This window comes from Pecten maximus, chromosome 10 (assembly GCF_902652985.1).
Source record: "Pecten maximus chromosome 10, xPecMax1.1, whole genome shotgun sequence".
Taxonomy (NCBI): domain Eukaryota; kingdom Metazoa; phylum Mollusca; class Bivalvia; order Pectinida; family Pectinidae; genus Pecten; species Pecten maximus.
This window is the reverse complement of record NC_047024.1, coordinates 1,028,065-1,053,203: the sequence shown is the minus strand read 5'-3', so window position 1 is coordinate 1,053,203 and position 25,139 is coordinate 1,028,065. Positions and strand designations below refer to the sequence as shown.

Sequence of the window (25,139 nt, the reverse complement as noted above, 5' to 3'; positions counted from 1 at the left end):
ACGATTCACATCCTTACGAAGAAGAGAATACGAACATCAAAACTAAACCATTATTAAGACTCTGGGTAGAGACACTGACAGTCAGGGTTCAGCACCAAACACGTCTCATAACAAAAGAAACTGACATTAATTCCCAACGAAGTCATACTGTGAGTACTTATATCTTGGTTATTCAGTTTTAATGATAATGTTGTTTTGCTGAAACATCAGTTGAAATAATTTCATGAACTTTAAGAGGACCGATTCAATAATGAATAATGAATGGCCCTCAACTCACAGACTTTTATTATAATTACCATGAATATAACTGTCCGCTTTTGCTTACTGCTAGTTACCAGGATAGAATGGCTGTTTAACGCGCCAGAATTGCCTCCCTTTATCTCTTAAAAACCTTGTTCACAACTTCCTGGTGCTAAATGCAGCTGTATAGCTTTTCCTGTTTGCGTTACTATTTTATTATTAAATCAAACGAAGTTATGACAGGAACTTTATTTTTATTTCCAATAACAATAAAATGGAATGATATAGAACATAATCAAAATAGCCACATACAAACTGTTCGGTACCACGCATGTATAAATCAAAATAGCCACATACAAACTGTTCGGTACCACGCATGTATAAATCAGTACATGACACACAACGTGTCGTCTGCCCTCTAAATCACAATCGTTTGTTTTTCCTGATTTTAAGGATTTTGTAGAATTCATATTAAATGGAATAAACAATCCAATATATAATAATGAATGTGAGAAAGACAATAGGGAATATAACTTTTGAGATATCATCAACAAAACGTCCCATGGTGACTTGATTTGATCTTCCGTCGTCATTGTTCTTGTTTGAATTCTGAAACCCAAAAAGCAAACAATGAGTCCATATCATTACGATCAAGACCCGGGGTATTTACAACAATAAAGATGGTATTGTAACAATTAAACTGAAATGACTATTACAAAGAATGATTCCATATCAACAACATAGATGTCCAGACCAGAGATATCTACAACAATAAAGAATGTAAGGACTATTACATACAGATCCGAGATATCTACAACAATAAAGATTGTAAGGACTATTACATACAGATCCGAGATATATACAACAATAAAGATTGTAAGGACTATTACATACAGACCCGAGATATTTACAACAATAAAGAATGAATGGACTATTACAAACAGACCCGAGATATTTACAACAATAAAGAATGTAAGGACTATTACAAACAGACCCGATATATTTACAACAATAAAGAATGTAAGGACTATTACAAACAGACCCGAGATATCTACAACAATAAAGAATGAAAGGACTATTACATACAGACCCGAGATATTTACAACAATAAAGATTGTAAGGACTATTACATACAGATCCGAGATATTTACCACCGTACAGAATGAAAGGACTATTACATACAGACCCGAGATATTTACAACAATAAAGAATGTAAGGACTTTACAAACAGACCCGAGATATTTACAACAATAAAGATTGAAAGGACTATTACAAACAGACCCGAGATATTTACAACAATAAAGAATGAATGGACTATTACATACAGATCCGAGATATTTACCACCGTACAGAATGAAAGGACTATTACATACAGACCCGAGATATTTACAACAATAAAGAATGAAAGGACTATTACATACAGACCCGAGATATTTACAACAATAAAGAATGAATGGACTATTACATACAGACCCGAGATATTTACAACAATAAAGATTGAAAGGACTATTACAAACAGACCCGAGATATTTACAACAATAAAGAATGAATGGACTATTACATACAGATCCGAGATATTTACCACCGTACAGACTGAAAGGACTATTACATACAGATCCGAGATATTTACAACAATAAAGAATGAAAGGACTATTACATACAGACCCGAGATATTTACAACAATAAAGAATGTAAGGACTTTACAAACAGACCCGAGATATTTACAACAATAAAGATTGAAAGGACTATTACAAACAGACCCGAGATATTTACAACAATAAAGAATGAATGGACTATTACATACAGATCCGAGATATTTACCACCGTACAGAATGAAAGGACTATTACATACAGACCCGAGATATTTACAACAATAAAGAATGTAAGGACTTTACAAACAGACCCGAGATATTTACAACAATAAAGAATGAATGGACTATTACAAACAGACCCGAGATATTTACAACAATAAAGAATGAAAGGACTATTACATACAGATCGGAGATATTTACAACAATAAAGAATGAACGGACTATTACAAACAGACCCGAGATATTTACAACAATAAAGAATGAATGGACTATTACATACAGATCCGAGATATTTACCACCGTACAGAATGAAAGGACTATTACATACAGACCCGAGATATTTACAACAATAAAGAATGTAAGGACTATTACAAACAGACCCGAGATATTTACAACAATAAAGATTGAAAGGACTATTACAAACAGACCCGAGATATTTACCACCGTAAAGAATGAAAGGACTATTACATACAGACCCGAGATATTTACAACAATAAAGAATGAACGGACTATTACATACAGATCCGAGATATTTACAACAATAAAGAATGAACGGACTATTACACACAGACCCGAGATATTTACAACAATAAAGAATGAACGGACTATTACAAACAGACCCGAGATATTTACAACAATAAAGATTGAAAGGACTATTACAAACAGACCGGAGATATTTACAACAATAAAGATTGAAAGGACTATTACATACACAACTTCTTTACCCCATATACACGTAACATTATTCCTTTAATATTTGATACAGAAGTATATGCATAGATCCATTAATTAGGGCCCTGTATCACGGGTGCTTTATAGCAAACACGGTGTCCGTCCGTCCGTCCGTTTGTTGTCCGTCAGCATTTTCGTTTCCAGGAATTATATCAGAATTTAGATAGAAGGCCAAACTTTCTTCACATGGTGTAATTTTGATGTGCAGATGTGCTATGTGGTTTTAACGTTCCTATTGGTATGGTACACACGGTATATCTAGATTAGTTACTACATTATGTTGTTACGTTCCTATTGGTATGGTACACACGGTATATCTAGATTAGTTACTACATTATGTTGTTACGTCCCTATTGGTATGGTACCAACGGTATATCTGGATTAGTGATGTTACTACATTATGTTGTTACGTTCCTATTGGTATGGTACCAACGGTATATCTAGATTAGTTACTACTTTATGTTGTTACGTTGTTGTCACGTTCCTTGTTAAGTTATAACATGTCTCTCAAGGTTACGACGGTAAAACGATCGAGATAAACAGTTGATATATCAAAGGTTTTTTTTATTGTCCTACAGTATATCGATATAACCAATACATTACAGATTTCCTTATTTTCAAATTCATCATGACAACTGTATAATGTTTATCTAAAACTTTATTTAAACAATTTCTGAACAATTCCTAAAATTCTGTCCGAGAGAATAATTCCTTCGTGAAAATCGGTTTATGTCTCTCCATTTGTTCCCATGTTACGCCAATAATCAACCGGTAGATCTAGTTTATGTTCAGGCCTACATCAAGGTAAACCATCACTGAAATATGTATCTTATTTAACATGCAAAGCAAGAGAGAGAGCCTTATAGAATCGCCTCCCTTACATCTCATTAAATTGAATAAGGGGCGTATGACAATAAGAAATGTCCAGAACTTTATCTTTACTGTACATATAGCTATTTTTCAATTGGTTTGTTTTCATGTGTAGGTAATATTTCAAAGTTTTTAAGGACCTCTTATAGGAACAATACAATTTATCAATTTTAAACTTACATGTATTTCATGGGTTGTCTCTATAAAAAGCGCCCAGTTTTGTCAAATTGATTCGTGGGCAAAATCCCATTGTTCCTTTAGGAGGTCCTTTAAATGTATGCATATGTTGTTGTCGTTTTTAACACATTTCAAATTTGATATCATACTTACACCTGAAACATTAGCAACCTCTTCTCTTAACCTGTCGGTCTTTGTTTGAATCAGGCCTACCTCACGATTATCCAGCACATAAACAAATGGATATTCCAGGAATGCAACGAAGACAAAGAGAAGACAAATTGCCATCCAGACGTCCAGAGCCTTGACGTAGGATACAGGTGGTATAGCGGCTACAGACCCGGTTTTCTGTGTAGTTATGGTTAGTACGGTGAGGATACCTAGGGATATCCGGGCAGGCACGGCGTCTATATTAAGCCAGAACGATACCCACGAGAGGGACACTATTAGTACAGTAGGGACGTATATCTGAATCATGAAAAACCCCAGGTTCCGGGCCAGGTGTAAATCCATCTGAATACACGTGAAGTTATCTGGAAAAAAAACATAAATTAACATGAGGTTTCCTAGCACGACCTATAAAACATAACTGCAAGAATAAAAGGTGTGAATTGAGGAAGGGGGGACCTGATGCGGGTAACTGTAGTTACTCGCATCCAATATGGCCGAGGGCGCGAACGGTGAGTATTGACTGAAGTGAATTATCAAAATTTTTCAATTTTATGTGGCATATTGTAAGCGGATGAATAGATGGTTCAATATCAATGTAGTCTAAAGCGATGAGTTACCGATAATTGGTGTAATTAAGCTGATATTATCATCGGAAGTTTTTGCATGATGACTGTAACTGAGAATGTCCTAATCACGATGATGCGGGTATCTACGGATGATGATGAGGTAACTGGTTGTATAACTTCATTTAGATTGAAAACGCATTAGAATCGATGTATAATTCATTAAACCATTTGCTTAACATTTCTCTCAGAGGAAAAAAATGGAAAAGATATACTTTTATTCTGTTCTTATGATTTTGTACTCGTACTATCTCGCTATTTTTACTGCATACATGTACCTTCATAGCTCATTAAATGCATATTCGATTACATCTTTAAATCTTTATGATTATCTCATTGTTTTAAGAATTTCTGAATTGCAACAATCGTTTCAATTTGTTTCTATACCCTGTGTTACAACCTGTGCTACAATTATAAATGTAGTGTATCTATACGCATTAAAGAAAATGCTTTTATATTCATACACCTGTAACTAAAGGTTTTAATTAATATTAGAATCCCACGGGTCGATTTTCAATGTAACGAAAGATAACATTGAGGTAATTATGCATTGATAATATGTAACTACAGTTTGTAGAAACCTGTTATATGTGATTACTTGTTTTGTTGAATTTTGTTTAGTACAGATAGATTACGGCGATGTTTTTGATATACACTATAACTCTTGCTAAAGCATTACATTCAAGATCTTTTACAGTTGTGTGGCCGCAAAATGTACCAAGAACAGTATGTGCACATTGTGCATACATCGTGTAGTTATCGTGTTCACAATTGTGCGATGTGCTATGCAAACTGCACAGGTATAATATACGCGATGTATAACGATACCTCGGTCAATTTTACGATATATCACTATAATGCTAGTTATCCGAAAACATACAGTATAAATATGTATTGCTTGAAATTATCACTAATATATGTGCATGCTGCAAAAATGTTTTATTCGTGGAACACGTGATTATTACAGACATATTGTCCTTTTGTATAAATCAAAATTGAAACTAAATCTACAATTACTACAAATTAACTTTAAGTATAATATAACGTTAAAGTTATTGCAAATCAGAGAGGCAGTGCTATTATTGATACATACAAAGCTCGATATATGCCGCATAAATGAAACCCAAACTATTGCAATTAATTGGAATTAACATGGAAGGGGTGGGGTTGGGGGTTAAGTGTAGATAGTATGTAATACATTGATATGCGTAAGTATAAAACACGAATATATTTGTAATTATTATACCGTTGTTTATTGAAAAGATCTCCAGGGGACGGGGATGTATGGTCTCAGTAATAAATGATAGGATAACCATGACGTGTACAAGTTTATATACCGAATTAATTCATTGTAAACAACGCCGAGCGTGCTCATCGATCTACATATGTATATCTAGATCTATAGCTACTATACGGAACGTGGTTTTTATGTTTGTAATTTTCCTACAGTTACACTCATCATATGCACTTACTTTTTCATTTTAGCAGTCACCCCATCATTTTTTAATTACCTTATCACATACCCACATCATAGACTCACAGTTACCGCCATCAGGCCAAAATTAACAATATTAACATCAGCTTAATTACACCAAGTATCGCTAACTCATCGCTTCAGATTACATTTACATTGATCCAACTATCGATACGCTTACACAGAATGCCATATAAAATTGAAAAACATTGATAACCCACATTAATTAATACTCGCCGTTTCCGCCCTCCGCCATATTGGATGCGGTAACTATGGTAACTACAGTTACCCGTATCAGGTTATCCCCCCGTGCCTTTGGTATGTAATACATAGCTTACGTTGATCAGTTGTAGACACGACATCTGTACAATCCCTGACTGAATGTCGGGTCAGCGTGAACTGGGGGAGCTGTATGTTTACATTGGTCCTGACGGGGTTGATAGTCCGCCACTTAAACCGTAGTCGTCCAAGGGAATATGCAACTGGTTAATATGTTTAAAATGTTATTATAATGATATGATTAATACAACTTCAAAGAAGTCAACAAATATATATATATGCTTATAATTATTGATTTGTCTCTTCTACAAAGACCTTTTATCAATACTAACTAAAGGAAACTAAGGAAGACAGTAAAATATCCTCGCAGGAGGTCTTTTTTAGCAGACTTGTATATAACTGTAAGACAGCATAAAATGTCACCTTTTATTGATCATCGCGGCAAAGCGCCATTTAATAATACAACATGACGCCTGTGCTGACGTCAATCTATATGTAAACAAAGACGGCGATAAACCTACCTCATATAAATGTCATACTTACAACTTTGGATATACAGCGAGCAGACTTGCGAATCAAACGGATAGCTATGGAGATGCATTGGGCAGGAAGCAGTCACTGAAACTCTAGGTATCAAACTACTTATTAACTTATATACAATGTACATACCAATCAAACTACTAAATTGATTATTCGTATTGTACAAAATAAATGAATCACTAAATTATTCAGTTACATTTTAAATGCCAATGAAACTACTTAGTTACTGATAAACATTTAATATACCAATTAAACTACCTTGTAACTGATAAACATTGTACATTACAAATAGGATTGGTTGCTGATAATGGTGTAATTCCTGTCATAGGAGACAGACTTTCTTTTCATTGTAAGCTTTTGGCAATGTCTTGCCCTAACTAACAGTTTTGTAGAAATTTTTAATTGTTTTTCTTTATTGGAAGATGAAGAGGCCTTCTCCAGTAAACGAAAAAGGTTATTCGGAAATAAAATAATGTTTCACTGTACACAGGAGATACATTTGCCGAGAGATCCAGAGCTATAGATTTTCACTTGGAGGACCGGCAAACCGTTCGTCTATGTTCAAAGAATAGACAATTCTGTAACTTTATATAGTAAGTCTTCTAGGGAAAAACAATATATACTTATGTACCTACCTTAGCCGATACACTACACGACCGTCAGAATAGAGGTGCATCATTTTATTAGGAACTGTGACTTCATGGTAGGATGCTGATTTCTCGTTAGTGAAATACAAATCAGGCACCCATACATCTTCTATAAGTTTGGCGTCGAGCTCCAAATACGGCGAGTCAATTACGTCAAAGAATTGGAGGCGGAAATCATACCACTCTTGTTGAATAAATGCATTTAGTGTGAAGTCCTGCAACAATAATCAACAGTTCCGCAGAAAACAGAACAGTTACGTTGTTATAACATCTACTCGCGAAGGGAAGTTACATTAATCTTAGACGTATAAAATGTGAATGTACATTTACCTGGAAGGTGCTACATTTGTATATCGTTTTCACATCACAACATCACAAGTCATTATCTGCTTTCCTCTACAATAACAATATCTTAATGAAACAAAACCGACAATTATAGAAATTATGCAAAGCAAGGCTTTAATGGTAAGGCTTAAATACTTCTGTAATTGTATACAATCTTAAAAAGATTTTTTCGCAGCCGTGGTCATGTAGAGGAATTACCTACTAAAGCTTAGTCATGTGAAGGAATTACCTACTAAACCTTGGTCATATGAGGGAATTAATTACTAAACCTTGGTCATATGAGGGAATTAATTACTAAACCTTGGTCATGTGGATGAATTAACTACTTAACCTTGGTCATGTGGTGGAATTAACTTCTTAACCTTGGTCATATGAAGGAATTAATTTTTTAACCTTGGTCATGTGGAGGAATTAACCTCTTAACCTTGGTCATGTGGAGGAATTAACTTCTTAACCTTGGTCATGTGGGGGAATTAACTTCTTAACCTTGGTCATGTGGAGGAATTAACTTCTTAACCTTGGTCATGTGGAGGACTTAACTTCTTAACCTTGGTCATGTGGAGGACTTAACTTCTTAACCTTGGTCATGTGGAGGAATTACAAATGCAACTTCTTAACCTTGGTCATGTGGAGGAATTACCTACTAAACCTTGGTCATGTGGAGGAATTAACTACTAAACCTTGGTCATGTGGAGGAATTAACTACTTAACCTTGGTCATGTGGAGGAATTAACTACTTAACCTTGGTCATGTGGAGGAATTAACTTCTTAACCTTGGTCATGTGGAGAAATTAATTACTAAACCTTGGTCATGTGGAGGAATTACAAATGCAACTTCTTAACCTTGGTCATGTGGAGGAATTACAAATGCAACTTCTTAACCTTGGTCATGTGGAGGAATTAACTTCTTAACCTTGGACATTCATTTGGACGTTCAATGACTGACACAGGTAAACACACACTAACACTATCTACCAATGATAGGGTCAGATGCACATACACCACTAACACTATCTACCAATGATAGGGTCAGATGCACATACACCACTAACACTATCTACCAATGATTGGTCAGATACACATACACCACTAACACCATCTACCAATGATTGGGTCAGATACACATAGGCCGCTAAATATATATAACTCTATCTACCAATGATTGGGTCAGATAGGCATCTTTCGCTTACTTTACCTACCAATGATTGGGTCAAGTAGACACCCAGCACTAACATATATATCTTACTTTACATAAAAATGAAGGGATCAGGTAAACATCTGCCGCTAACTTACCATGGAGCGTTCGCTGATTGAGTCAATACTGTTGATATATAAGCTGACATCAACTTCTGTACAATTATCTGGAAAAACAAACAATTACAAGAGAAATCAAAATCAAAGTATATACATGTATTGTAAAAATAAATATGATGAAATATTCAGGATAGGTACATCAGATTTTAATCAATGCCTTTATTTTCCCGTTTTATACAACAGTATCAGTATCAGTAGGACAGAATATCGATATTTTCACGAATGCGAAGCACGAGTGAAAAATATCGAAATTTTCTGTCATACCAGAGAACTAAATGTTATCTTAAACGAGAAACCATTCAATTTTCTTTTTATTGCATTTTCTATACTTTAAAACAAAATTAAAAATATTGAAAAATTAATAGTGTCAAAAGGTGCGGGAATCAGTAACAAGACGTCATCTCTTTGTAACGTAACTCCACGTCAACTTGACGGCGCAATTAGGAAAGGAATGATCAGTGCAATTTAAGCGTGTTCTGCTGTTGTCGGAGAATATGTGCATGAATAGCTAACGTCAAAAACTAGTCTGAATATTTGACTACAAATGTTCGCTCTGATTGGTCAAAAACGAATAATTTTATTTCATCTGTTACACTCATTTTCATTGGTTGGAAAATTAAGGTTATTTCTTCATAGCCCGAAAAAATTTACGTCATTTTTAATGACGTAATACACGTAGAACTACTTTTGACGTCGTCTGCTTGCGACTATCAATGTCTCGTTCAACGTCGGATATTTTCGGATTGGTTATCGAACAGAATATCGATTATAAAGTCATCGGAGATACGAAAGCTCTATCAGAAGCTACAGTCGAGAATGTTCTGCAAACCAAAAGCGTGTAATCAGCAACACTTTAATTTCGATAATCAATCAAAACTGCGGCCATAATCAAAATGGCGTAGGCCCACTTGTGGCCGCGGAAAATACAACTTGCCTCTGATACCGTCCAACTCATACGCCTCCTCGATTAGCAATGTTCTGTCATCGGGGATGTTTTCCAACTCATCTTTCAATAACTGAGTGTTTAATTTTCCTCACAAGGCTCTTACATATAAACAAACATTCCAGTGTTTCTGATTTGTTAGCCTACAGCACCGTGAGTGACTGTTGACTGCGTCCTCAGACTAGTGCGAACTGGATCAAACCGCTTCGGCATGATCGTTTTCGCGGGAAATTTTAAAAGCGGCACAGTTATTGGCCTCGATGAACCGCTGGTGTAATATTGATGCGCCGCACATCAATCTATTAATTTGTTAAAATAAATTGAATAAATGATGGTTTATGTCTAATAAGCATTGCTTTTAGTTATTACAATAAAATTACCAAAAATAAATTGAGAATAATGCTTAAATAACTTATATTTTCACTGCCTATCGCTGCAGTTGATTTTCTCTATTTCACTGGCAAAAATGCAATAAATAGAGGATATTGAATGGTTTTCCGTTTAATATAACATATATTTCAGTATGACAGAATATCGATAACCTTATTTCATAAACTTATATTTACATTTGCTCAGCATTTTCCCATTGACACAATGCTAAGAGACATTGCCACCATACGCCTATAACACCCAGTGCCACAGGCTATAACACCCAGTGGGTCATGTGAAATTAAAAAAGGCGGGTTTTTTTTTGTTCAGTTTTTCTCAAAGTTGACGGAAATGGTAAGACAATGTAAATATAAGTATTGAACAGTGGTTTTAATGTTGTTATAGTCGTATCGACAATAACAACATTAAAACCACTGTTCATTGCATAAATAAACACAATTAAAAACATCGAAAAATTAATAGTGTCAAAAGTCAAAAGGGTGGGAATCAGTAATGACGTCATCTCTTTGTGACGTTCCTCCAAGTCAACTTGACGGCACCATTTTGAAAGGACTGATCAGCGCAATGTAAGCGTTTTCTACTGTTATCGAAGAATATGTGTATGAATAGCTAACGTCAATTGAGTATTTAGTCAAAAACTAGTCAAAATGTTTCAGAAATACAGCAAAATAACCAATTTATCTATCTTCGCTTCGATTGGAAAAATCGGCAAGTTTCAACGAGATGAATACAAAGATCCGCTCTGATTGGTCGCAAACGGAAAACTTATATTTTCACTGCAAAATCTTATATTTCACTGCAAAATCTTATATTTTCACTGCTCATCGCTACAGTGAAAATATAAGTTTTATTAGTTTGATAATTCTCTATACTTCACTGGTAAAAATGCAATAAGATGAAATAATGCATTTAATAGTGAGTTAAGCTTTAATCTTTGAAGAGTCATGCGAGTCTCGAATGACCTGCTGATTTTGTTTCAGACATGTGAGTTTTGTATGACCTGCTGATTTTTTTTTCAGACATGTGAGTCTTGTATGACCTGCTGATTTTTTTTCAGACATTTGAGTTTTGTATGAGCTGCGGATTAAATTTTTCAGACATGCGAGTCTCGTATGAGCTACTAATTCATTTGTTTTTCAGAAATTAATCTACATTTTTCGATTGTATTGGTCAGAGGACAAATATGGCTATTTTCGTCAAGAAATTAACGTAGAAGATGTCTCAGAATTAGGTCAATTCATCAAACTGTGATTCTCATGTCTATACCTCCAAACCAGACTTTGTCTATACCTCCAAACCAGACTTTGTCTATACCTCCAAACCAGACATTGTCTATACCTCCAAACCAGACATTGTCTATACCTCCAAACCAGACATTGTCTATGCCTCCAAACCATACATTGTCTATGCCTCCAAACCAGACATTGTCTATACCTCCAAACCAGACATTGTCTATACCTCCAAACCAGACATTGTCTATACCTCCAAACCAGACTTTGTCTATACCTCCAAACCAGACATTGTCTATACCTCCAAACCAGACATTGTCTATACCTCCAAACCAGACATTCTCTATACCTCCAAACCAGACATTCTCTATACCTCCAAACCAGACATTCTCTATACCTCCAAACCAGACATTGTCTATACCTCCAAACCAGACTTTGTCTATACCTCCAAACCAGACTTTGTCTATACCTCCAAACCAGACTTTGTCTATACCTCCAAACCAGACATTGTCTATACCTCCAAACCAGACATTGTCTATACCTCCAAACCAGACATTGTCTATACCTCCAAGCCAGACATTGTCTATACCTCCAAACCAGACATTGTCTATACCTCCAAACCAGACATTGTCTATACCTCCAAACCAGACTTTGTCTATACCTCCAAACCAGACATTGTCTATACCTACAAACCAGACTTTGTCTATACCTCCAAACCAGACTTTGTCTATACCTTCAAACCAGACTTTGTCTATACCTCCAAACCAGACATTGTCTATACCTCCAAACCAGACATTGTCTATACCTCCAAACCAGACATTGTCTATACCTCCAAGCCAGACATTGTCTATACCTCCAAACCAGACATTGTCTATACCTCCAAGCCAGACATTGTCTATACCTCCAAACCAGACATTGTCTATACCTCCAAACCAGACTTTGTCTATACCTCCAAACCAGACATTGTCTATACCTACAAACCAGACTTTGTCTATACCTCCAAACCAGACTTTGTCTATACCTCCAAACCAGACTTTGTCTATACCTCCAAACCAGACTTTGTCTATGCCTCCAAACCAGACGTTGTCTTTACCTCCAAACCAGACTTTGTCTATACCTCCAAACCAGACGTTGTCTTTACCTCCAAACCAGACTTTGTCTATACCTCCAAACCAGACTTTGTCTATGCCTCCAAACCAGACATTGTCTTTACCTCCAAACCAGACATGGTCTATACCTCCAAACCATACATTGTCTATGCCTCCAAACCAGACTTTGTCTATACCTCCAAACCAGACTTTGTCTATACCTACAAACCAGACATTGTCTATACCTCCAAACCAGACATTGTCTATGCCTCCAAACCAGACTTTGTCTATACCTCCAAACCAGACATTGTCTATACCTCCAAACCAGACATTGTCTATACCTCCAAACCAGACATTGTCTATACCTCCAAACCAGACATTGTCTATACCTCCAAACCAGGCATTGTCTATACCTCCAAACCAGACTTTGTGTATACCTCCAAACCAGACATTGTCTATACCTCCAAACCAGACATTGTCTATACCTCCAAACCAGACATTGTCTATACCTCCAATCCAGACATTGTCTATACCTCCAAACCAGACATTGTCTATACCTCTAAACCAGACTTTGTCTTTACCTCCAAACCAAACATTGTCTATACCTCCAAGCCAGACATTGTCTATACCTCCAAACCAGACATTGTCTATACCTCCAAACCAGACTTTGTCTATACCTCCAAACCAGACTTTGTCTATACCTCCAAACCAGACATTGTATATACCTCCAAACCAGACATTGTCTATGCCTCCAAACCCGACTTTGTCTATACCTCCAAACCAGACTTTGTCTATACCTACAAACCAGACATTGTCTATACTTCCAAACCAGACATTGTCTATACCTCCAAACCAGACATTCTCTATACCTCCAAACCAGACATTGTCTATACCTCCAAACCAGACATTGTCTATGCCTCCAAACCAGACATTGTCTATATCTCCAAACCAGACATTGTCTATACCTCCAAACCAGACATTGTCTATACCTCCAAACCAGACTTTGTCTATACCTCCAAACCAGACATTGTCTATGCCTCCAAACCAGACATTGTCTATATCTCCAAACCAGACATTGTCTATACCTCCAAACCAGACTTTGTCTATACCTCCAAACCAGACATTGTCTATACCTCCAAACCAGACATTGTCTATACCTCCAAACCAGACTTTGTCTATACCTCCAAACCATACATTGTCTATACCTCCAAACCAGACATTGTCTATGCCTCCAAACCAGACATTGTCTATACCTCCAAACCAGACATTGTCTATACCTCCAAACCAGACATTGTCTATACCTCCAAACCAGACATTGTCTATACCTCCAAACCAGACATTGTCTATACCTCCAAACCAGACTTTGTCTATACCTCCAAACCAGACATTGTCTATACCTCCAAACCAGACATTGTCTATACCTCCAAACCAGACATTGTCTATACCTCCAAACCAGACATTGTCTATACCTCCAAACCAGACATTGTCTAAACCTCCAAACCAGACATTGTCTATACCTCCAAACCAGACATTGTCTATACCTCCAAACCAGACATTGTCTATGCCTCCAAACCAGACTTTGTCTATACCTCCAAACCAGGCATTGTCTATACCTCCAAACCAGACATTGTCTATACCTCCAAACCAGACATTGTCTATGCCTCCAACCAGACATTGTCTATACCTCCAAACCAGGCATTGTCTATACCTCCAAACCAGACATTGTCTATACCTCCAAACCAGACTTTGTCTATACCTCCAAACTAGACATTGTCTATACCTCCAAACCAGACATTGTCTATACCTCCAAACCAGACTTTGTCTATACCTCCAAACCAGACATTGTCTATGCCTCCAAACCAGACATTGTCTATACCTCCAAACCAGACATTGTCTATACCTCCAAACCAGACATTGTCTATACCTCCAAACCAGACTTTGTCTATACCTACAAACCAGACATTGTCTATACCTCCAAACCAGACATTGTCTATACCTCCAAACCAGACATTGTCTATGCCTCCAAATCAGACTTTGTCTATACCTCCAAACCAGACATTGTCTATGCCTCCAAACCAGACTTTGTCTATACCTCCAAACCAGACTTTGTCTATACCTCCAAACCAGACATTGTCTTTACCTTGATGTTACTGGACCTGTGCAAAGTGACGTAAAATCCGCTCTAAGTTTATTCGGTCCCATTGTAGTCGGTTAATTTTTTTTATAGATCATGCTTTTGTCTTTATGTCGATGGCGAGTTTTTCCTCTTCAGACATTACAAGTGTCAATGACAAACCATATATGCTGCATTGGGTAGAATTTGTTTTACATGGTGATTCTAGGAACGATATAAAAGGTTTTATCGGCATGTCTGCATTTTGGTTTATCCGACTACTTAATCTATACACTATTTCATAGGGACTTACAGAACGACTGGTGAAGTGGACGAGGTGATCATGTAGTACATTAAATATTTACTCCATACACATACACTAGATCTACTGTTTATCGACATTTTTAAGCGGAAGTTTTCTTAAATCTTATATCTGTGACTAGAAGCTAGTTAGGTTGGAGCGGTCTGACTAAATATGTGTACCAATGTAATGATATTATTAGTGACTAAAAGCTAGTTAGGTTGGAGCGGTCTGACTAATTATGTGTACCAATGTAGTGATATTATTAGTGACTAAAAGCTAGTTAGACTTGGAGCGGTCTGACTAAATATGTGTACCAATGTAATGATATTATTAGTGACTAAAAGCTAGTTAGGTTGGAGCGGTCTGACTAATTACGTGTACCAATGTAATGATATTATTAGTGACTAAAAGCTAGTTAGGTTGGAGCTGTCTGACTAAATATGTGTACCAATAACAAGATATCATTAGTGAAATATTTCGATGACCACACGTCACTAAATAGTGTTTATCATGAGAACATCACACTTTATGTGTTCCATATGCTGTATTGTTGGTTACCATTTCTAGTCAAGAGGAGGGGAATAGGTTAACACATGTACGATATGAAAACAGCTCATCGTTGTGGTAATTGTTCCGAAGTAAAGTTTCGAATGCACCAATATCACTGTCAACCATAGTCAGTCTGTTTCGAAGTGTTTTACCTGATTACAGACATCAAATCGGTTGTTTTAGAAAAAAAAAATTGAACTCCATTTTGTACAATTTTTGTTACATCAATCCCTACAATTTTTGTACACGGTTTCGTATTGGCTGAATACATTATCCATGTAAGGATGAGTTTGCTTTTAAAAATGCTTAGAATTATAGATAATGGAGAGAGCATATCGAATTAACTAAGTACATCATTAAAAACCCTGGAAAGGAGGGAATCTAACGAAATTGACTTCAGATTCAATTGTATTATTTTTGTAAACCATGAGGCAAAGCACGAACATATCCATTTACACTGTATAGAAGAACTACTTACTGTTTTCAAAGTTTGGCGGTATCCGATTGTCATAATCAATAATCAAGGCACCAATGAAATCAGACCTACAACAACACATAAAAGTAACAATCAACACATGTACAGTTACTACATATCATGCTGGTTATATATCGGATATTATGTGAACTACGGATATACTAACTTCCTATAAATACAAATGTGTAAACGTGTTAAATATAATATTTCGTCGCCATTTTCTTGATTTCTACTGAGGATTGTCCTAACAATACAACGATATTAGCACTGTTCAATACAAAGTTAGACGCAGTAGAGTCAATTCACCATATTTTTATGAAAGGACAAAAAGGCAGAAATAAAATATATTAAAGTCTGAATAGCGGGGGGATAGATTCTATATTTTTAGTAGAGGTAGGTACTCTTCAAACATAACAAACACAAGCTTTAGCAAAGTATTGTTTGTAAATTTTGAACAAAATATCTAACGAAAGGGAAAGAAATACCAAACACATAGAACACGGGTTGTTATGGCTTACTTCTACTATAATACACAGTGTATGGACATTATTACGAGAACAACTTGACCTTGTTCTGTTATGTTTTTGGAAAGTAAGTGAAAAATATAATCTTACCCCTTTCCTGCAGGGGGCACAGGCACTTTTATCATTTTCTTTTAGATTGTATTTGTATATGTTTATCCCCCGCTTTCACCAAAATCAATATCCGGGGGATATCCGGGGGGTATTGATGTTGGTTATCCGTCCGTCTGTCTGTCATACTTCTTTTCCGTAATATGATAATAAAAATAGGCTGAACATGTATTTATAGAAAGTCATCAACATAACACTGTATTTCCATTGCTATACCGGATAAGATTTGTAATTAGCGAATTAGTGAAAAAATGAATTACGTTGAAATTTTACGTAGGCATTCGCCTGATGTTCCATCCAATAAAAAAAGATATTCTGAAATGAAATGATGACAAAAGGACACACGTTTACTGAGTTTATAACACTTTGTGTTTACTTTACAAGCATTATATCTATTATAACTGCCACCCGTAAAAGAGTATACACACTATTTGCAAAACAAATTGTATTTTGAATATGTGTAAATCATCAGTACCAATATATTGACAGTTGATAGATTATTAAAGCATTATGATAAGAAATGATCAGACAGAAACTAGTAAAATTAATTATCGATAAATTAGAATTACTTAATTACAACATATTTTCTGTAAAGTGTATAAGAGGACAATGTACGTTTACATGTTAAAGTATCTAAATGTTGTACAGCAACATACGAATTGATTCCACTTTTATTTTAATAATGAAATACCACTTAATTACTAGCCGTTAGAATTGAGGACACCTTTATTTCCATATCAAAGAAGTAGTCACCCATTCATTAGCCGTTAGAACTGAGGACACCTTTATTCCGATATCATACAAATAGTCACACATTCATTAGCCGTTAGACCTGAGGACACCTTTATTCCGATATCATACAAATAGTCACACATTCATTAGCCGTTAGACCTGAGGACACCTTTATTCCGATATCATACAAATAGTCACACATTCATTAGCCGTTAGACCTGAGGACACCTTTATTCCGATATCATACAAATAGTCACACATTCATTAGCCGTTAGAACTGAGGACACCTTTATTCCGATATCATACAAATAGTCACACATTCATTAGCCGTTAGACCTGAGGACACCTTTATTCCGATATCATACAAATAGTCACACATTCATTAGCCGTTAGAACTGAGGACACCTTTATTTCCATATCATACAAATAGTCACACATTCATTAGCCGTTAGACCTGAGGACACCTTTATTCCGATATCATACAAATAGTCACACATTCATTAGCCGTTAGAACTGAGGACACCTTTATTTCCATATCATACAAATAGTCACACATTCATTAGCCGTTAGAACTGAGGACACCTTTATTTCCATATCATACAAATAGTCACACATTCATTAGCCGTTAGACCTGAGGACACCTTTATTTCCATATCATACAAATAGTCACACATTCATTAGCCGTTAGAATTGAGGACACCTTTATTTCCATATCATACAAATAGTCACACATTCATTAGCCGTTAGACCTGAGGACACCTTTATTTCCATATCATACAAATAGTCACACATTCATTAGCCGTTAGAACTGAGGACACCTTTATTTCCATATCATACAAATAGTCACACATTCATTAGCCGTTAGACCTGAGGACACCTTTATTTCCATATCATACAAATAGTCACACATTCATTAGCCGTTAGACCTGAGGACACCTTTATTTCCATATCATACAAATAGTCACACATTCATTAGCCGTTAGACCTGAGGACACCTTTATTTCCATATCATACAAATAGTCACACATTCATTAGCCGTTAGAACTGAGGACACCTTTATTTCCATATCATACAAATAGTCACACATTCATTAGCCGTTAGACCTGAGGACACCTTTATTTCCATATCATACAAATAGTCACACATTCATTAGCCTTTAGAATTGAGGACACCTTTATTTCCATATCATACAGGTAATCACACATTAGAAACGACACTGAGCTGAGGACACCTTAAATTCCCACATCATACACTGAGGACACCTTTATTCTCACATCATACAAGTAGTCACACATTCGTTTGTTACTAAGTCTTGATTATAACACACACACAAAAAGATTATCTAATTGAATTGAAATGCATTTTCAGAAGAGTGATAAGAAATCACTTACCTTGTTCTTTTCTCTGTTTTCACAGTGTGAAGATAGAAATAAATGATCACCATAGTCAGACAGAAATACGCCATGCCGTGTCGTCTGTGAGGGAATGCTACTTTTGTTATTGCAACAGATCAGATGGAAGTGTTGACAGGTTCACCAAAACCAACACTTGTAGGTCGATAAAAAGCAGAGTAGCATTGTTACACTTGTAACATCTAAGCATTTGAAAGTTATGACCAGATCCTTTGATAAAGCTATGCCATTATTCCACAAGTCGATTATAAAGACGATGCGGGGCACTACCAACTGATATATACACAAAATATAACTACATCGCCGTGTTAATACATAGAACTTTCTCGGAAAGAAAACTATTGACAAGTAAGTCACGAATTACATCGCGTCCTGACAAATAATGTTACAGTGGCTGCATCATGCAAAGGTATCTATTAGTGGGCAGATATAACTCAGACACAGTAAATATCAATACGGCCTTACAACACACGTCGAGTGTAGCCGTGAACATTGAAATAACGACAGCGGAACACGAATAGTCCCCTCCACAAAATTAGAGAATAAAAGACAGGTTTAGGAAACAGATGATGATTTGTACCACAATTTGTTCTTTTCCCCTTTATATATAGAGTATCAAATATGCAGACATGCAGGAATTAGCTAAGTGGTTAGGGATCACCAGGCTGTCAGAGTTACGTTGGCGGTGAGGGAGCACCAGGCTGTCAGAGTTACGTTGGCGGTGAGGGAGCACCAGGCTGTCAAAGTTAGCTTGGTGGTGAGGGAGCACCAGGCTGTCAAAGTTAGCTTGGCGGTGAGGGAGCATCAGGCTGTCAGAGTTAGGTTGGTGGTAAGAGAGCATCAGGCTGTCAGAGTTAGCTCAATGGTGAGGGAGCATCAGGCTGTCAGAGTTAGCTTGGTGCTGAGGGAGTATCAGGCTGTCAGATTTAGGTTGGTGGTGAGGGAGCATCAGGCTGTCAGAGTTAGCTTGGTGGTGAGGGAGTATCAGGCTGTCAGAGTTAGCTTGGTGGTGAGGGAGCATCAGGCTGTCAGAGTTACGTTGGTGATAAGGGAGCATCAGGCTGTTAGAGTTACGTTGGCTGTAAGGGAGCATCAGGCTGTCAGAGTTATCTTGGTGGTGAGGGAGCATCAGGCTGTTAGATTTAGCTTGGTGGTGAGGGAGCATCAGGCTGTCAGAGTTAGCTTGGTGGTGAGGGAGCATCAGGCTGTCAGAGTTAGCTTGGTGGTGAGGGAGCATCAGGCTGTCAGAGTTAGCTTGGTGGTAAGGGAGCATCAGGCTGTCAGAGTTAGCTTGGTGGTGAGGGAGTATCAGGCTGTTAAAGTTAGCTTGGTGGTGAGGGAGCATCAGGCTGTCAGATTTAGCTTGGCGTTGAAGGAGCATCAGGCTGTCAGATTTAGCTTGGCGTTGAGGGAGCATCAGGCTGTCAGATTTAGCTTGGCGTTGAGGGAGCACCTGGCTGTCAAAGTTTGGTTGGTGGTGAGGGAGCATCAGGCTGTTAGAGTTACGTTAGCGGTAAGGGAGCATCAGGCTGTCAGAGTTACGTTGGTGGTGAGGGAGTATCAGGCTGTCAGAGTTAGCTTGGTGGTGAGGGAGCATCAGGCTGTCAGAGTTAGCTTGGTGGTGAGGGAGCATCAGGCTGTCAGAGTTACGTTGGTGGTGAGGGAGCATCAGGCTGTCAGAGTTAGCTTGGTGGTAAGGGAGCATCAGGCTGTCAGAGTTAGCTTGGTGGTGAGGGAGTATCAGGCTGTTAAAGTTAGCTTGGTGGTGAGGGAGCATCAGGCTGTCAGATTTAGCTTGGCGTTGAAGGAGCATCAGGCTGTCAGATTTAGCTTGGCGTTGAGGGAGCATCAGGCTGTCAGAGTTAGCTTGGTGGTGAGGGAGTATCAGGCTGTCAAAGTTGGGTTGGTGGTGAGGGAGCATCAGGCTGTCGAAGGTAGCTTGGTGGTGAGGGAGCATCAGGCTGTCGAAGGTAGCTTGGTGGTGAGGGAGCATCAGGCTGTTAGATTTAGCTTGGTGGTGAGGGAGTATCAGGCTGTCAGAGTTACGTTGGTGGTGAGGGAGTATCAGGCTGTCAGAGTTAGCTTGGTGGTGAGGGAGCATCAGGCTATCAGAGTTAGGTTGGTGGTGAGGGAGCATCAGGCTATCAAAGTTACGTTGGTGGTAAGGGAGCATCAGGCTGTCAGAGTTAGCTTGGTGGTGAGGGAGCATCAGGCTGTCAGAGTTACGTTGGTGGTGAGGGAGCATCAGGCTGTTAGATTTAGCTTGGTGGTGAGGGAGTATCAGGCTGTCAGAGTTAGGTTGGTGGTGAGGGAGCACCAGGCTGTTAGATTTAGCTTTATGGTGAGGGAGCACCAGGCTGTTAGATTTAGCTTGGTGGTAAGGGAGCATCAGGCTGTCAGAGTTAGCTTGGTGGTGAGGGAGCATCAGGCTGTCAGAGTTACGTTGGCGGTAAGGGAGCATCAGGCTGTCGAAGGTAGCTTGGTGGTGAGGCAGTATCAGGCTGTTAGATTTAGCTTGGCGGTGAGGGAGCATCAGGCTGCCAAAGTTAGCTTGGTGGTGAGGGAGTATCAGGCTGCCAGATTTAGCTTGGTGTTGAGGGAGTATCAGGCTGCTGGATTTAGCTTGGTGTTGAGGGAGTATCAGGCTGTCAGAGTTAGCTTGGCGGTAAGAAAGCATCAGGCTGTCAGACTTAGCTTGGTGGTGAGGGAGCATCAGGCTGTAAAAGTTAGCTTGGCGATGAGGGAGGGCCAGTCTGTCAGATTTAGCATGGTGGTAAGGGAGCATCAGGCTGCCAGATTTAGGTTGGCGGTGAGGGAGCATCAGGCTGTTAGACTTAGCTTGGTGTTGAGGGGGAATCAGGCTCTCAGAGTTTGCTTGGTGGGAGCATCAGGCTGCCAGAGTTAGCTTGGTGGTGAGGGAGTATCAGGCTGTTAAAGTTAGCTTGGTGGTGAGGGAGCATCAGGTTATCAGATTTAGCTTGGTTATGGAGGAGCACCAGGCTGCCAGATTTACCTTGGTGGTGAGGGAGCACCAGACGTTAAAGAAGATCATATGGAAGACAAATGCAAGCCACTAGATCTAAAACTTGTATCCGTGTACCACTTAAATATATGTCGTAATGATAATTGATAAAACTATATTGTATTTCATTGTTTATAACCGCCATATTTATAAATCAGCGTGATATTAAATATTTATTTAGAAACGTTCAGCTAGAAATGATGCACCGTTAATTTTATGTTTTACAAAACAATATATTTGTTAAAACTAAGTAAATCGACAGTCTGTATGTAGTATCATATCCTTTTCAGCTTCTGTCCAGGAAACTATGAAAACACGAAAGCACTATAGGTTGGAAGCTGAAATGCTTTTCCTGCATCACAAGGTTTCTAAGGTAAAAGTCAAATATATTGTAACGTCATATAATTGTTGTGATTGGGGAATCTCAACCCTGGGATTGTTTGTCGTAGGAGTTACATATATATGTTAATTTTTGGTTTCCAACAGAATTTGTTAATGAGAATATGAGAAAAATATTTAAATATGGGTCTGTTTCGTGGAAAAGCATATCTCAAATATCGTGAATAAAAGTAAGAGTCTGGCTGGTCAGCACACGGCCTACAGTGTGCCTACCGAGTACTGAACAACCAAACTCTTGCAAACAAAATGGTGGACAACATTCCCCAAGATATTGATACAGGTGTAAACTGTATTCGGTGGTCGTGATGTTATTCATAATATTCATGTTTTTTTTTTTTTTTTTTTTGTAATTCTAGATATGATCAGTTTGTGGGAGTCGTAATAAAGAAGGGAAGGAGGGATTTCTGTTGCACCAAAACATTGATAGTTTTTTACACGTGTATCAACTATCATTACTTTTATAAATAACACTCATCTACCAGTTTGTAAAATAGAAGACAAAATAACCCAACGTAGTAGCCAGCTGTACTACAATCTAAATAGTGTAGTACATTACCAGTTATTTGTATTCTGGACAGAAAACATGCTGACATTTAGTACATATTACATTAGTGCCGAGCTATTTCGAGAATGTTTGTAATGAGATAGAGAAGTACATGGTACTAATAACTCTGGGAACTGATTGCTACAGATTATTGTCACATATCTGACACGTGTGTCTGTCAGATAAAGGGATTAGATAGGAGGTTAATGTACCAATTCTCAGTATTACTGGTCATTCATAGTTCACCAGGTTAATTACGAGTTTGGACTTTTGAACTGCCACCAAATCGTCAGCATGATAAAACGGATCACTTCTTGATACCGATCGAAATGACGATGTACGGAGCCGATCCTTTTATATTATGGTAATAAAAAAAATCAGATACCGATTTCCTTGAACTCAGAATACCGAACCAATTTTGTGTCTAAAATGGTTTAAATATACTCGCAAGTACTTCTTTAAACCGGCCTTACCTGAACGAACATGACAGGTGTCCTCCGTATGTTTCATTGATTTATCGAGAAGGCATTCGACAGTGTCTCGAGAAGGGGACAGTGGAACAAATTAATTCCGTGTAATATAGGTGGGGAAAGTAATAACTTGTACAACGAAATATTGGCTAAAGTAATTAAAGGCAGCTCAGTCTATAACATTTTATATTGTAATCCCGGGGTTAGACTAGGGGAAAATGTACCCGTATTTTTGTTTTTCATCCTTCAAAATGATTTGGTACAGTTTTTGATATCACATGATTGCAGGGGCCTACCAAGTTTGGCAGAAAAAAACTGTAGACCGGGTTACAAGTCTTCCTCAATTTGTATGTAATGGTTTGTACCGATGATACCATTCTATTAGCAGATTCTGTCAAAAATATGTTGATGTAGTTTGAACAACGATGCTTATAACTCCTTGAAAGGGACCGACTACAGAACTTATAAACAAACGTCCAAAACCCAGATGAAATACATTAAGGAGGATATCACGAGAATAACCGAATCGGTGGTCAACACCATCTTTGTTGAGCTTGACAAGATCTCTCAACATATTAATGGTATTACCATGGGAACAAACATTGTCCTTGTATTGGTCGACACATGATTGTACAAATGACACGTAGGCACCTACAGATAATATAGTATATACATTAGACTGATTAATATCTAAATTACAAAACCTTAATTGACCGCGAAGATGGGATATACCATAACAACCAAATACACTATAACTCTTTACATTAACCTCTAAGCTCGATCTTTACCTACAACTAATCCGCTTTTACATGAAGAAGGCGATTATTTCAATTTCATTAATGCTTAATTTAAATGTCTAACTAATCACATCATGTTTTCACTAATATGATGTGTGCATGCCTGAGTTTGTTCGATTTTCAACGAGTTTGCCCCCTTTATCTAACAGCACTGCCAAGTGTAATGACACTTTTTGTTTGTGAAATCATACGCTAAACCTCTGGCAAAAGACCACTGAAAAAGAAACGTTCGTAATAAAACCATGGAATATCTGAGGAAAATAATGAAATGTTGGCATGTAACTCCAATGATCAGAAACATGTCTTTATGTAGGTGATGCATCGCCATTGTAACTATTCACAGCTACTCTACACCCGATCGGTGATAGAGCGCAGGTTGAACAACCTTTATCGCCGATCAATGGTAGAGACATCAGTAGGTTATACAGAGTAAACACTATTATATAATCGTCCGACGCCAAGACTGCAATTAAACCCACACCTGCTGAAACATCAGCGCGACCACATCGATCTTGATCAATGATTTGCACCTACTAATGTTGCAACTATTCAGGAAACGTGTAATGTTTAAACAAAACATTTTATTGTCTTCTTATTCCCCATTCCGATGATGCCTTTACCTCCCTAAACATTCATCCAAGTCTCGTGTGATAGTCGGCTCCCTGACATCTGTTTCCATTATCGCATCGATACACACAGTATAGCCAATTTAACCGTTATACTTAATTAGCACTTTGTAGACATGTTACTTTTGATACATGTTTTAAATACTTCTATAAAGATTTGTAAGATGCAGATTGTATGAAGATCTATCAAC

The 25,139-nt window shown here is 37.5% G+C and overlaps 3 protein-coding genes and 1 long non-coding RNA gene across 4 annotated transcripts; all 4 read right to left on the bottom strand.

Annotated features, from left to right (window-relative positions):
• Positions 1–484: 484 nt before the first annotated feature.
• Positions 485–8,218, bottom strand: LOC117335871 (glycine receptor subunit alpha-2-like). The gene is made up of 6 exons (XM_033896124.1): positions 8,210–8,218; positions 7,553–7,779; positions 6,921–7,003; positions 6,437–6,580; positions 3,984–4,363; positions 485–849 (listed from the first exon to the last, which is right to left on the bottom strand). Exons 1-6 carry the CDS (start codon positions 8,216–8,218, stop codon positions 712–714), a joined length of 981 nt encoding a protein of 326 aa, XP_033752015.1. The 3' UTR covers positions 485–711.
• Positions 8,219–9,078: 860 nt separating this feature from the next.
• Positions 9,079–16,384, bottom strand: LOC117335614. The gene is made up of 2 exons (XR_004534468.1): positions 16,318–16,384; positions 9,079–9,270 (listed from the first exon to the last, which is right to left on the bottom strand). It is a non-coding gene; the product is annotated as an uncharacterized LOC117335614 (long non-coding RNA).
• A 3,565-nt stretch (positions 16,385–19,949) lies between these two features.
• Positions 19,950–20,579, bottom strand: LOC117335870 (small histidine-alanine-rich protein-like). Its single transcript, XM_033896123.1, has one exon. It carries the CDS (start codon positions 20,577–20,579, stop codon positions 19,950–19,952), a length of 630 nt encoding a protein of 209 aa, XP_033752014.1.
• Positions 20,580–20,597: 18 nt separating this feature from the next.
• LOC117335869 lies at positions 20,598–21,911 on the bottom strand. Its single transcript, XM_033896121.1, has one exon. The coding sequence runs from the start codon at positions 21,909–21,911 to the stop codon at positions 20,598–20,600; it is 1,314 nt and encodes a 437-aa protein (XP_033752012.1).
• Positions 21,912–25,139: the final 3,228 nt, after the last annotated feature.

Bases quoted from the DNA above. Each gene is read 5' to 3' on its own strand.
- LOC117335871 (XM_033896124.1), bottom strand. The intron at 6,581-6,920 runs GTAAGTATGACA...CATATTAACCAG, and splicing joins CTCGCTGTATATCCAAAGTT to TTGCATATTCCCTTGGACGA. The intron at 850-3,983 runs GTAAGTATGATA...TTTGGGTTTCAG, and splicing joins AGGTTGCTAATGTTTCAGGT to AATTCAAACAAGAACAATGA.
- LOC117335870 (XM_033896123.1), bottom strand. From the start codon at position 20,579: ATGCTCCCTCACCACCAACCAAACTTTGACAGCCAGGTGCTCCCTCAA.
- LOC117335869 (XM_033896121.1), bottom strand. From the start codon at position 21,911: ATGCTCCCTCACCGCCAACCTAAATCTGGCAGCCTGATGCTCCCTTAC.